The 14,443-nt window shown below is 37.0% G+C and overlaps 1 protein-coding gene across 1 annotated transcript; it reads right to left on the reverse strand.

Annotated features, from left to right (window-relative positions):
• Positions 1-668: 668 nt before the first annotated feature.
• On the reverse strand, positions 669-12,597 carry muc5.7 (mucin5.7). The gene is made up of 14 exons (XM_085382698.1): positions 12,533-12,597; positions 6,831-6,862; positions 6,650-6,706; positions 6,311-6,367; positions 6,004-6,060; positions 5,096-5,140; positions 4,888-4,932; positions 4,687-4,737; positions 4,501-4,557; positions 3,711-3,740; positions 2,744-2,915; positions 2,276-2,388; positions 1,953-2,121; positions 669-1,160 (listed from the first exon to the last, which is right to left on the reverse strand). Exons 1-14 carry the CDS (start codon positions 12,595-12,597, stop codon positions 1,013-1,015), a joined length of 1,098 nt encoding a protein of 365 aa, XP_085238824.1. The 3' UTR covers positions 669-1,012.
• Between the last annotated feature and the right edge of the window lie 1,846 nt (positions 12,598-14,443).

Consider the following 14,443-nt stretch of genomic DNA (forward strand, 5'->3'; position numbering starts at 1 on the left):
CCAAGTACAGAACTGTTGATGCAATGCAAACATGCAAGCATTAGCAAAACCCTCCAAAGAACAGATTCGTTTCCAAGAGCAGACTGTGGAAAAGTTCCTTATTTTATATTCCGTACAGTGCCCTGCAGTTTCTTTTCAGCACCTATCACAAGTGCTCATCTCCCGAGGAATTGTTGGCGGTGTTATGGAATCACCTTGTATCTCCCTGCTCTCCTTAGTGCCTGTGTGTATGTGTGTGCATGTATATATGTATCTGTGTGCTTATATGTGTACATTCTGGGTTTGCAGGGGGTTATGTGCACGTACAGGCTTGCATCAAGAATACTTGATTTTAAAGGAAATGTGGCGAAGGCCTTATGTAGGTCAGCGAGAAAGGGAAGCTGTAAATACACTAATCCTGCACTAAAAAAACAAACTGTCTTTTTTTCTATAAATAGACATTAGTTCTACCTGTGTGTTTGCTTGTTAGTGTTGCCAATTATTTTGATATAAAATTCAGATTTACTGAGTTGCGCTTTTCCACATTTTCACTTTCCTGTCAAACAACACAGCATGCGTATCACATTAGTCCCCACCATCTGCTGAAAACATATACTGTACATCTGCATAACTCACATCAAGTCATAGCTTCATGTAAGCTCAAGAGAAGAAACCGACTTGCTGTTCGTTAGTGGTTTTATTCGTTTTAGTATTTTGGTTCATTAGTCAAACAATGTCATGCTTTCATAATCACTGAAAAGAAAAGAAAGTTAAAGCAGAAAAACTTCCTCCTGTACCACTGAAAACATTTGCGTACATATTTAACACTAAATCTTCATTTTTAGCTGCTTTTGTGTCGTTCACATCACCATGGTCGTTTCAGTGAAACAAGATCATCTTTAATTTAGCAACACCTGTGCTTTTGCAACGCCGCTAAGTGAAGATGTCTGCGAAGGGGGCCCATTACAAATTCCTCCCGATATTACGCCCAGTAAAAAATGAATTATTAAACAAAAGAAATAGCAGAGGAAAATTAAAGTGATATGAAGAGGAACTTCTTTTCTCCCCACAATTCTAAGCGTGGTGGACTCAATCGGGGCTCAGTTGTTACTTTGTAGTCACTGCACTTGCCAGTAGTCTGGTCCTTATTGCGGCAAACAAATCCGTCAGTTGGATTGTACCTGAAAAAAATGAGCACAAAGTAAGCTACAAATATGCTTAATGTTCTTATTTTATTATTATGACGATAATAATCTAAAACAGGAACTTGTGTTTATTGTACAAAGACATACATATCTAGTTAGTAGGTCTAATTTGCCCACCATAAAATAATTAAAGTGCACAGAGTAAAGCAGAGTAAACATGTATGGTTAAATCTACCTTCTATTCTCCAGCACTATACTCCACAGTCAACAAGACTGGTAAAGTAATATGTAAATGTCAGTTCATTTCCACTGTTTAATGAGGCATTTTGGTTAAACCATACTTACTTTTGTTGTTGCAGTTGTCTTTTTTTTAATGATAAAAATAGATGACCTGGTTTCGCAATAGTGCTGTTGGCAGGTCCAATAAAAATGAATTTTACTCTTCAAAATGTCTTGTGTAATTTGTTTTTTTATAAGTGTAAATGTGAAATGTCTCAAACATCCAATTTAAATAAGATAAAATAATCACATGTAAATCATTTCCTGTCATGTATTACTTTTTCTTTCTCATAACACACATATTGTTCTAGTTAAACCCAGTAATACAAGAATGAATTTTGACATTATTTTGAAATCCCTCAGGAAAAATGATCACCCTTACAAATATAACTGAATTCCCATTCGTTGTTTAAGAAATATCTTCAGGCAGAACATATCTAAAATTTGGAAACTTGAGGCAAGAGGCGTTGTTGCTGAACACTGTGTTTGATCATTGGGTTGTTTGTACTACACGTGAAGCTTTTATTGTTTTCTTAGGAGGCAGCTTACATGTAAAAGGTCTCCCCTGTGTAGATGGCTGGGGTAATTGTGTCAGTGGTAACAGCGTCCACATACAGAGGGTTGTCACAAATTTTTTTTTGTTTCTTCAGTTCACTTAAAACCTCCCAGTCTCCTGTTGTACCAGGATCATCGCGATTAAACCAGCTGGTCCAACACACTGCAGTGAGTAAATACAGACAAAGCATGCCTGTTAGAAAACTACAGAACCAAAGCAACATTTTAAATGACTGTCTATTCTTTATGCAATAAAAAAAGCAAGAAATCAGTTTGCATTAGGAGCTTAATATTCCACATGCAGAATGTAGTGATACCTCCTCTTTCACAAAACGGGGGATAGCAGCTGAAGCGAACACGATAATCGTTGCACTTCTTATTGTTGATCTGGTCTTTGTTTCTGCAGATAAATCCTGAAGTTATGTCATTTCTAAAAAAGAAAAAAGAAAAGAAGGAGACCAGCATGACACTGACTAAGAGCAGCCTAATAGCTGTAACCACTTAAGTGTATTTGCATTTTTTAGACATGTTAATGCATGGTTAAAGGCATGGCAATCAAACTCTGTCAGCCCATCTGTCTGTCTGTTGATTTGTCACCACTGTGGTACAGGCTGCAGTATCTCCAAAACACTGGATGGATTGCTGTGGCATATGGTTCATGTCACACTTTGGTGAATCCTCAAACTGTGTCCAACTTAAACAGTGAAGATGCAAATGCTGCCAATTCCATAGAATATATCACTCACACACACTTTTTCACATATTTTTTCTTGTACTGTTCTTACTTGTAAATCACGTCCCCTGCTGCAGCCACAGTGAGCCCAGATAGAGTCTTGGCTTCGATAGCTGCTGGTCTAGGGCAGATCTTTCCAGGGTTCTCTTTGCGGAGCCTGCAAAGAGTTTCCCAGTCTCCAGATGCAGAAGGGTCGTCTCTATCGAACCATTCTGTCCAGCATCCTGGAAAAGGGTCAAATTCAGATAATTTAGCAACTTTGAAAGCTTTTCTGTAAATGTTTTCATTTGACTAAGACAAATTGTGAATGTTAAAAAAGATGGCTGTGATGTACAGTGGTGTGAAAAAGTATTAGGTTTCAGATCATCAAAGAAACTTAAATATTAGACAAAGATAACATAAGTAAACACAAAATGCCGTTTCTAAATGAAGGTGTTTATGATTTAAGGGAAATAAATCCAAACCTACATGGCTCTGTGTGAAAACGTGATTGCCCCCTAAACCTAATAACTGGTTGGGCCAACCCTTAGCAGCAAAAACTGGAATCAATAGTAGAGGGATTTTGGACCAATCATCTTTGCATAATTGTTGCAATTTTGCCACATTGTAGGGTTTCCAAGCATGAAACAGCTTTTTAAGGTCATACCACAGCATCTCCTTCGGATTCAGGTCTGGACTTTGATTAGGCCGCTCCAAAGTCTTCATTTTGTTTTTCTTAAGCTGTCATCAATGTGCTCTTAGAGTAATTTTGGTCACTCTTGGGAAGCTTTACCGTTGTTCCTGGCTGCTACTTTGGTTCACTGGAGTCCCAAAGCCTTATTTTCTCCTTTAATCACTGAAATCCTCATTTAAAAACTGAATTTCATATTAACTTTGGTTATCTTTGTCTAATATTAACAATTGTTTGATGATCTGAAATATGTAAGTGTGAAAAACATGCAAAACACCAGGAAATCAGGGGGGCAAACACTTTTTCACACTGTAACTGCAAATGAGAAAATAAAATGTGATCTCCTTACGAATGTTGGTGGGATAGTAGCAGGGCTTTACTGAAATGCAGAAAATGAAAAAACAGCAGAAAGTGAGACTTTAAAAATTGCACAAACTGATCAATTAAAATGCATTGATTGTTTTTCAAATACAATGAATTCGATACTTTAGTTGGTGAGAAAATGAGAGTTAATACTGTGTGATTACCAAAAAAAAGAGGAAAGTCCTATTTTATCAGGAAACTGATAAAAAGGATAAAATAGCTACTCCTGTGTGACAAATGAAACATTAAATTTTCCACCTTAGGAACTTAGAAACTTCACTTCACTTTGGGTTATATTAAAGTGAAGGGTCCTCTTTTGTTCCTTAAAATCAGACAGACAGTCAGTAGGTTGCTTTCTGGTAAATATAAATGCTATAATGTTATTTTATTTGTGATGGTGTACAGTGCTAATGGCTTTGTGTACCTGCCAAAGTTATTTAATTAAATGTATTTAATTAAATTAAATACACCTTAAAAGATAAGATAAGATAAGATAAGACAAGATAAGATAAGATAAGATAAGATAAGAAAAAATCTGAATTTCCACTGTCACATCAACACATTTAACTCATATTCCAGTAAACAGTTTAATGTGCATTTAGCAACCAAGCTTTAGCAACCAATTAAAAAATGTAGAATATAGATGTAAATGTATAGAATAATACATCATCATTTTGGGGGCATTGTTTGACATCACAATATAAGCAAATATTTCTCTCATTTCAAAGTATGCCACTGACTACACGTTGGGTGTGACACATAGTGAAGGGTCTTACCATTTTCATCCTTTTCTTCCTTTGAACTAGATTCACTGGAGTCCTGCTGTTTCCTTTCTAGTAAACAGAAGAAGAATAACAGTCCTTACAGTTTATGGAGTTCCAAGACATTACAAAGTTCTTCCACCGTGATTAAAATACACCACACTGTATGTGATACTGATACACAGTGTTGAAGGCTCTTACCGTCCTTTTCTTCCTTTGAACTAGATTCACTGGAGTCCTGCAATTTGCTTCCTATTAAGTGGAATAATGTTGTACTTTGTTACAGTGTACAATTCTTGTCAAATTTGAATAATTTTACAAGAAGATGCAAAGCTCTTCAACAGAGACTGAAGATGTACACATTTTACATGGTGTTAATCAAGTTACAATGAAGGATCTCACCATTTTTATCTTTTTGTTTCTTAGAACTGGAGCCACTTGACTTTTCTAGTTAAAATGAATAAAAAGATCTTTTGTGATTGTGTACAGTTCTGGGAGTTTACAAAATTGTCAAAATTTAATACATTTACAAGAAGCTGAAAAGTCCTTCAGCACATTTTATGTGCATACACGTTTGTGACATAAATCAAGTTGTAATGAAGGATCTGACCTTTTTTATCCTTTTGGTCCTTAGGACTGGAGTCAGTGGAGTTTTCTAGTAAATATAGTAAGAAAATGATGTCTGTTGTGATTGTGCACAGTGATTGTGCAAAATTGTCAAAAATGAGTAACTTTTACTAAACTCTTCTGCAGTGATTGAAATGATACACACTGTACTGGCATTAATCAAATTCTCATTAAGGATCTACCTTTTTTATCCTTTTGATCCTTAGGACTGGTTTGAGGGGAGTTTTCTAGTAAATATAATCAAAAAATGATGTCTGTTGTGATTGTGCACAGTTATGATGGCACAGCTGTCAAAACTGAATAACTTTACAAAATGCTACGAAGCTCTTCTGCAGTGATTGAAATAATATGATTTTATGTGACACTAATCATATTACAATGAAGGATCTACCATTTTTAATCCTATGGAGCCTTAGGACTAGATCCACTGGGAGCCTGCTGGTGGCTTCCTAGTAAGAAGAATAATGTTGTGATGTTGTACAGTTCTACCAGTGACTGAAATAATACACACTGTATTGACATTAATGAAATTTTTATGAAGGATCTCAATATTTCTATTTTTACAGTTCTGCCAATTTAGGTAATTTTCAAAAATGAGCAACTTTACACGAAGATACAAAGCTTTTCAGCACCGACTGAAAATATCCATATTTTATGTGACATTCATTAGGTTGTAATGAAGGATCGCACCATTTTTATCCTTTTGGTCTTTAGGACTGGAGTCCGTGGAGTTTTCTAGTAAATATAATCAAAAAATGATGTCTGTTGTGATTGTGCACAGTTATGATGGCACAGCTGTCAAAACTGAATAACTTTACAAAATGCTACAAAGCTCTTCTGCAGTGATTGAAATAATACGCATTTTATGTGACATTAATCATATTGCAATACCTTTTTTATCCTTTGGGTCCTTAGGACTGGAGCCACTGGGAGCCTGCTGGTCGCTTCCTACTAAGAAGAATAATGTTGTGATTTTGACTGAAATAATACACAATGTATTGACATTAATGAAATTGTTATGAAAGATCGAACTATTTCTATTGTTTTTTGTGACTGTATACAGTTCTGCCAGTTGACATAATTGCCAAAAAACAACTTTACAAGAAGATACAAAGCTCTTCAGAAGAAAATATAAACCTTTTATGTACACACATAAAACTAATTACAACATTATTCAAGTTGTAATGAAGGATCTCACCATTTTTATCCTTTGGGTTCTTAGAACTGGAGCCACTGGAAGCCTGATTTTCACTTCCTAGTAAGAAGAATAATGTTGTATTTTTGCAATTGCCAACACGTTTGAGATATTATAGTCTTGTCAGAAACTATTAACTTTAGAAGTAGATACAAAGTTCTTCATCTGAGACTGAAATAACATACATTGTATGTAACATTAATCAACTTGTGATGAAGGATGTTACTATTTTAAGATTGTCAAATCTGAATATACAATTAACATGTTACAATGTTTTTCTACATTAGCTAAGATACAGGACATTGGTCATGAAATGTAGCATCCTACTGGGAAGGGTCTTACCATTTTTATCTTTTTGTTTTTCAGAGCTGGGCGCACTGTCCACCTTGTATGTGTTTTCTGGTAAACACAATCATAACATTTTGTTTTGCTAATAATGCTTTAATTGCATATTTTTTGATTAAATGCACTGCTTATAAATTGCAGAATTGTTCAAATTTAATAGTTATTGAGAACAACCCACCAAAAAGTAATGCCAGTAATGGCAACAACCAACTGCAAGAAAAAATAGAAAAAATAATTATGTTGGAATCACATAAAACTGCATTCTGCTTATACATATTGTCTTGAATGTATAAAATCAATTCTGATAATGTTGGGAAATTCTGTAAAATGTAACTGAAACCGGAATACAATGATTTGCAAATTTCATAAACTGACACTTTATTCTCAGTAGAACATTAAAAACATTTAAACTGAGTCATTTTGCTATTTCATGAAATATATCAGTGTGGTGGTGGCGTGGTCCCTGGCTCAGCTGCAAGGGAGGAGTGGTGCAGTGAGCTCAAGGGGGCGGCACCGGGAGGCAGGTGAGCCACAGGCGATTGTCTGATGACGGTGTCTCTTTTCCGTGTCTCTATAGTGAAGGCAGAGTCGAGCGGGGAGGAGGAGAGAGCTAGACTGAAACGGACTGCCTTCTTTGTGTGCATAACTCTCAATAAAAAACAATAACAGTGTGCAGAACCATCGTTTCTGGCGTGTACTTCTACAGTCAGATAATTTTAAATCTCCCACATCTGGAAAAGCACCATCAGTGCTGAAAGCTGTGAACAGGTTTTAGAGCAACATGTGCTCCCATCCATATTATGTTTCTTTTGGTCAAGGCCTTACATATTTCACCAAGACAATATTAAAGTTGAAGTGTATAGATGCTGAACTTGTTTCCCTGCAGGCCAGAACTTTTACTATTTGATACTATTTTAAATCAGCCACTAATAAGTTTAAACTTATTTCACGTATTTTATATTGTGAATAAAATGTTAGTTTGCAAAATTTGCAAATCATATCATTCTGTTTTTATTTAGATTTTATGCAGAATCCCAACATTTTCGGAATTGAGCTTGTAATGTGAAAACATGTGTATTACAGAACAGAAGGAAATTCAATTTTAATTGAACTTAAAATGTATTTAAAGTTATACATTACCAGTCGCATCATGATTGTAGAGGAACCTTAAAACAAAATGACAATGAGATCAATATTTTAGTTTTTAATACAGTGATGTGAAAAAGTGTTTGCCCCCTTCCTGATTTTCCAGTCTTTTGCATATTTTTCACACTTACATGTTTGGGACTCCAGTGAACCAAAGTGAGAGCCATTATACACCAATGGAGTAAATCTGGAACAGTGGTGAAGCTTTCCAGGCTTGACTGGCTTACCAAAGTTACTCCAAGAGCACATCAACAACTCATCCAAGAGTTCATAAAATAACCCAGAAAACATTAAAGAACCTCAGGATTCACATGTCTCAGTTAAGATCAGACTTCATGATCCAACAATAAGAAAAGGAATGAGCAAAAATGGGAGATTTCTAGGAGAAAACCTCTGCTGACCAAAAATAACTCAAAGGCTCATCTCACAATTGCCAAAAACATCTCCCCAAGACATCTGGTAAAACATTCTTTTATGCAGACGAGATAGAAGTTGAACTTTTTGGAAGGTTTGAGTCCTGTTACATCTGGCATAAAAACTAACAGCGTTGCAGACAAGGAACATCATACCAACAGTAAAATATGGTCATGGTAGTGTGTTGGCCTGGGGCTGTTTTGCTTCCTCGGGACCTGGAAGACTTGGTGTGGTAAATGGAATCAAGAATTCTGCTGTCTACCAAAACATCCCGAAGGAGAATGTCCAGTCCAGTTTTTGACCTCAAGCTGAAGCGCACTTGGTTTTTCCAGCAGGGCAATGTTCCAAAACGCACCAGCAAGTCCACCTCTGAATGACTTAAGAAAAACCAAATGAAGACTTACTCAGTGACCTAGTCAAGGTCCTGACCTGAATCCCATGGATATGCTGTGGCATGACCATAAAAAGGTGTTTCATGCTTGTAAACCCTCCAATGTGGCTGGATTACAAAAATTATGCAAAAATGAATGGACAGGGGACAAACAATTTTTCACACCACTGTATATCGATTGAAGTTAGCTGTATTAAAAACATAATGCCACATCAAAATGCTACTAAATTATAGTACTACGTATATTAAATGTATTTTTTGCAAGGTTTCTTAAGTATTGTTTTAAATATAAGTACCAAGAAGCATCACGCTCAAAACCAAACAAATTTAAAAGAGAAAATCCTTTACCCTGCCAAACCAGAAGAGACCCAGGACAGGGGTTCTCAGTCGTCAGTTTGTTTGTATGAAGTACTGTTTGGCTAAATGAGCAACCTTTCTGACAGCTTCTCCTCTTATATACGGCCCACAATCAGGAACATATCTAGTTACCTGTAGGGGGTAAAGAAAACCACTTACTGCAATTACGTCATCCAGAACACACCCAAGGAAACTAATTCTCAAATGTAATTTGAGAATATTTGCCAATAGTTATTTCACTTATTTCCTCATTCCATAAATCCCAATAGAAGGAAATTAGAATATATTGGTTAGAGGTCGACAGCTTCACCATTCTTCTCATAGTCATGTTAAAACAAATTTTGCTGCTGTTTCATGTAGACAAATTCAAGGGGGTTTAAGCATCGTATATTGTAAAAAAACAAAGTAACGTAGGCTCAAATTCACATAACCTAAGTGCCATTGATTAATAATTAACTGTTTGCTATCCTCCATTATAGATAGAACGTTTTATTTACCTTCTTGTCCTTTAGAGAAGGTTGTGTGGCATCTTAAACTGCACAGCTGCACTGAATCCCATAATCCAGACAGAAATTTGGCTCACTCTTACAGTTAAAGGCAGCTGTCATGCTATCTTTGCAAATATAAAAGGATGATTCAGGTGCAAGTGGCTGATAGGAATTTGTGCATAGCACCTGTACCCTAAGTCAGAAGCAGTAATAGTGTTATTTTGGATACAGTTTCACTGTTGTGGGTTAAGGTTGGTAATCTTTCTCAGGAACTGTGTGGGAACATTAAGTTTTATTCTAAATGAGGTTAAACTAAACTGTTTTGGAAAGCTCTCCCATGTACTCCAAGTGCATTCCCCAGATTTACGTCAAACTAGCCTAGCTCTTTATGAAATTATACTGAGCAAGCCAACAAAGTTGAACAATTTGAGAGATATTAAGGACAATCTAACTTTCATTTTTTCATACAAAACTAGCTGTGGCTAAAGTTGCAGATCTAAAAGCAATTCAACAAGTTAAAAGATTTGATGCTGAAAGAATCCACATAGGCTGAAGGAAATGCGTACGAAAAGATTTTATTTAGATTTGTGGCAAGCGACACATTATGCGCTATTAATATGAAATATTGTTAATGCAGAACTCTCTTGCTTAAAAAATGAAAATAAAAGTTGCAGAAAAAGGAACACACATGATATTTTCATCATGTCACAAATCATTAAGTTCTTCTACAAGATAATTATTAAGATGGATGTTCTTCACATTTATGTGATAATCTCTAAGTTGATGAACAAAATTTAAAAGATAGTTTTTGTGTAAATAGTATTCTCTGAAATAGCTGAAAGGCAGTGCATGAAGACATAAAGCAGCAAAGAATAATATGAGTCACTTTTAAGGAAATGGGAACAATTTCTAAAAAACAACAACAACAAAAGAAAGATTTTAAATCTATTAATATGTGACACATCTATGAAGAGCAACAAACTTGTTTACCTTACCTGTTTTATTTTCTAGCCATGTTTGTTTGTTGCACTTAAGGACCAGAGTATGACTGGCCTTTTTTCAGTATTCACCCTCTGCAGTGGCTGTGTGTACGCTAATTAAATGCCCTTTGAGAAGAATATCTATCTCCCACTGTTCAATAGCAGCTGGGGATGGTTTCTGTCTATTCATACATCAGCATTACACTTTGTCATCTGAAGGGGCTGGTGCAATATTTTACACTAAATTGTGCTTTGGACTGGATGCCAAAGTACAAATGACAGCATGGTGTACACTCATTCATCATCCCCCCCACCCCCATCAAACATGCACATACCACCCTCTCTATCTCTCTACCCCCCAAACTCCTTGTCTCCATGGTGTCTCCATGCTCCTCTAATGAAGGAGGGTTTGTGTTGACCATCAGCCCCATTTGCCCATTTACATATTTGACTTTCACCACCATGTGGGAAGTAATGTGGTGATGATATGACGCACTGAGCAACACATCTCGAGGATAAATGATTGATGAGGGTATACTTCGGTAGTCTGCATTTATTTGCTTAATAAAAACATTTTATTTTGACAACTCAAGCCAGATGACGGAGGTAGCTGTGATTAAATCGGGGGGAAACCCCAATTTTGGTTTCATGTCACGTTGCCTATCAGGGTGTGTTATCTTATATTTTGCTTTCACTGGGCCATCTGACCTCTCGCAGAAAAGTTCCAGGAAACTGTGTAAAATTTCAGTTTGCAAACAACACAGACTTGATTCTTAAGCCGTCACTTGATCGCAGAGAGTCAGCTGAACACCTGTCATGTAAATGTAAAATTGAAAATAAGGTATTTATATGTATTCATTATTTAAGAACCACTTAAACCACCACTTACTCCTTAGAAGCGTATAGGCCCTGAGCACATTTGACAAATTTATTCATTGCATCCTATCTGAATGAAGCTAAAGCACAAAGGCCTCACACCTTTGTATCTATATAAATATTACTGAGAATCTCAGCTCCTTCAGTGCAAAATGCATTAGTACAGTCATCTGTAGTGGCTCGATGCTGTGATGCAATGTTCACACTGACACAGTGCATAAAGTGTAACTGCTGTATGCCTGTTTTTTAATGAAACAGATGGTCAAAGGGGGCATGAAGTGACATATAAATGTAACTATAACAAAGGAAATTAGTCCTGCTATTGGCAGGAGCTTTTGCTGCTCCCAGCTCCTCCCTAATGCTACACATCTTTGGTTGATATAGGAATATCTGTTAATTTAAAATCTTGCAATTCTGAGATACAAGCAGAAAGTGAGAGAGGGAGAGAGAGAATGTTTTCCTGTATACACATTATATCCTTTGGGATTATCTTTGCCTTCTATATCTAGCAGTTAATATCTCCTGCAAGAGAAAGTGGCCTGAGGATAATTATGTAAAGTAGAGGTAAGAAGATGAAAATGTGCTAAGGGTTTAATTATCACTGGGAATGAACTTCACATCGCATGAAGGCAGGGAAGACACAGCACTTATGAAATGCAGATTTTGGTAATATTCCTTTCGAATGCAGCTCCCAGTGACTGCGACACTTTCAGGTCACACGAAATGTTGGGCTACTGATATCTTGCTGGTTATTTGTTGGTGCTGCTTATTAGTGAGTGCAAGGAAGAAGCAGGAAAGAAACAGGATAATGGTGCAGACTATTACCACAAATTGCATCAATCCTTTTCCAATCTGTAGAATGTAGAATGTAGTTTTTGGAACCTTTGCACGGTATTGGTAAAATATGCTACTGTGTCTCCTGCATGTCAGTTAGTGCTGCAGTAAATATGTATTACACGTACTGCCCATACTCTGCTGGGTTATTTTACGGTTGAAGTCATTAATTCTAACAGAATTTAAGAGATAAGAAAAGACATTGTTTTCAAGGATGAGCAGTGAGTGAAAAGTTTTGGGGCTCATTTATATTTTTCTCAGGCCTTCAAAAATCCTTTCAGACCTTCCACTGACCCGCTATTTAATACATGCTGTAAAAACACTTACACACTTACACTGCCCGAACACACGCACGCACACACACACACACACACACACGTGCATACACACAAACCTTGTATTGCTCTTAAGTGTGCCTCTGTGTGAAGTGTGTCTGTCAGCGGGGCTCTTACACGTCATCATTCATCTTGCTTCCTGACAACCATTCAATCAAACACTGGCCTCCAGGATTGAGCCAAAACCCTTTTCCACAGGGACGGCTGTTACTATGGTAACTGTGGAGGTGTGCGACCCACCAGCAAGCCAGAGAATGCAGTGTTGTTTTGTTTGGGTTTGTTTTTCGCTGAGAAAACACCAACTTTGTGTTTGTGTATCTGTCTCCTCCTGTTTCCTTCTCTCTTGCTTTTTCCCATGTGGGAGAAGCACATACCTCCCCGCTCTTAGTTACAGCCCTGAAGCTTGTGGGTAATTGTGATATGCTATAGGTGTCAGGATACTTGGATTTCCCCATCAGTTGTCAGCCTGGAAAATCTGAAACTAGTTTTCCTTCACAACACTGGTACAGCATCATGTCAAGATGGAGCTAGGCAGCACGGTAATGACATTTTAGAGATAATAAATTCATGCTACATTTCGTATTAAGTTTGCACCTGGCTTAATATGAGAGTGCCTGCGATTCTCAAGAAGGTAGCTTAAGGTTGAATTAGTCACTATGTTTATGACTAATTTAAACAGAAAAGGCGGCACCAGTTTCTATATCAGTTTTTGCTACCTGGCTTAAATTTTTAGTTTAATTAGGTGAGTCTATGTTGTGTTTTTCACAGGTTACAGACTTATCCTTTGAGTACCATTAATGTTTATACTAAATCAATCAGCCACAATATTAAAAACACTCACAGGTGAAGTGAGAAACATTAATCATCTAATTATAAAACAGTGTTCTGGAAACACTGACTCCAGGCAAATTTGCAGAGGTTTTGACATGCACAGTTTTACCCATTTGCAAACCACGTGGTCCTCCATCCCAATGGTGTTCCCCCACTGGCAGCATCCTTCCCTGTCAGGACAATGTGCCCCACCAGACTGCTCAAGAATGGGTTGAAGAACACAAAAAAAGAGCTCAAAGCTATGACTTGGCCTCCAAACACCTTACATCCAAATCCAGCTGAGCATCTTGGTGATGTGTCACTACAAACCCCATGCACAGAGGCCCCACCCAAGTACCCTGAGGACCAAAAGTAACCAGACACCACAGAGTATGTGCATGTCCTGTTTCCAGGCTGCAACAGAGTTATTTTTGCAGCATGCCCACACATAATGAGGCAGGTGGTTTCAACAATGTGGCTAATTTCCTTGTAGGTATGCCATAGGCTGAAATATCTTGCGACATGTCAGCCTATGTGTTACCTAACTAAGATTGGTATCCAAGAATCTCATAAAATAAAATAAATAACATTAAAATAATTCATTGTTAAAGTTGCAAGCTGTTGCTTAATATACTTCTTGGGTTTTAAAGCCATTTCAACATATATATCGTTTCAGTCTGCATTTTGTGCTTTGTGATTGATTGAGTGTCTAAAGAATTTATGCCAACTCTGAATCTCTGCTACCCCACAGCAGAAATCATACAGAATGTCTTACATGGAGCCGATTTTGCTATTTTCACTTGACATCCTCTTTTGTCTCTGTGTAATTAAAGAGAGGGTTAGAGCACAAGCAGTGACAGTAAGTCTGCAGAGATGGCTACTGTTCTAATTGGAACCACATGTCTCCATTCTTTTCTTTAAAAAATCCACTAGTCCCCTATTCTTTTAAACCAGCTGGGATTTAACTAACCTGCTGCAAAATGAGTGTTTGTCGAAAGCTTTTGGTTGCATAAGTTTCACAGGTGCTGAACAGCAAATAACACTCCTGAGAATTAGGAGTTATTCACTTTAGGGATATGTCTGAAATTATGATTAATCACCTTGGAAGAAGAGACTTGTAGTACACAGGTTGCGCCTCACACCGAACTCACAAACGGTGA

The sequence above is a fragment of the Rhamphochromis longiceps genome, linkage group LG15 (genome assembly GCF_057381845.1).
Source record: "Rhamphochromis longiceps isolate RC_006_pf linkage group LG15, R_longiceps_female_GT1.1, whole genome shotgun sequence".
NCBI classification, from domain to species: domain Eukaryota; kingdom Metazoa; phylum Chordata; class Actinopteri; order Cichliformes; family Cichlidae; genus Rhamphochromis; species Rhamphochromis longiceps.

Bases quoted from the DNA above. Each gene is read 5' to 3' on its own strand.
- muc5.7 (XM_085382698.1), bottom strand. From the start codon at position 12,597: ATGACGTGTAAGAGCCCCGCTGACAGACACACTTCACACAGAGGCACA. The intron at 4,558-4,686 runs GTAAGAGCCTTC...TCTGTTTACTAG, and splicing joins TTCAAAGGAAGAAAAGGACG to AAAGGAAACAGCAGGACTCC. The intron at 1,161-1,952 runs GTAAGCTGCCTC...CATTTTTTTCAG, and splicing joins ACAGGGGAGACCTTTTACAT to GTACAATCCAACTGACGGAT.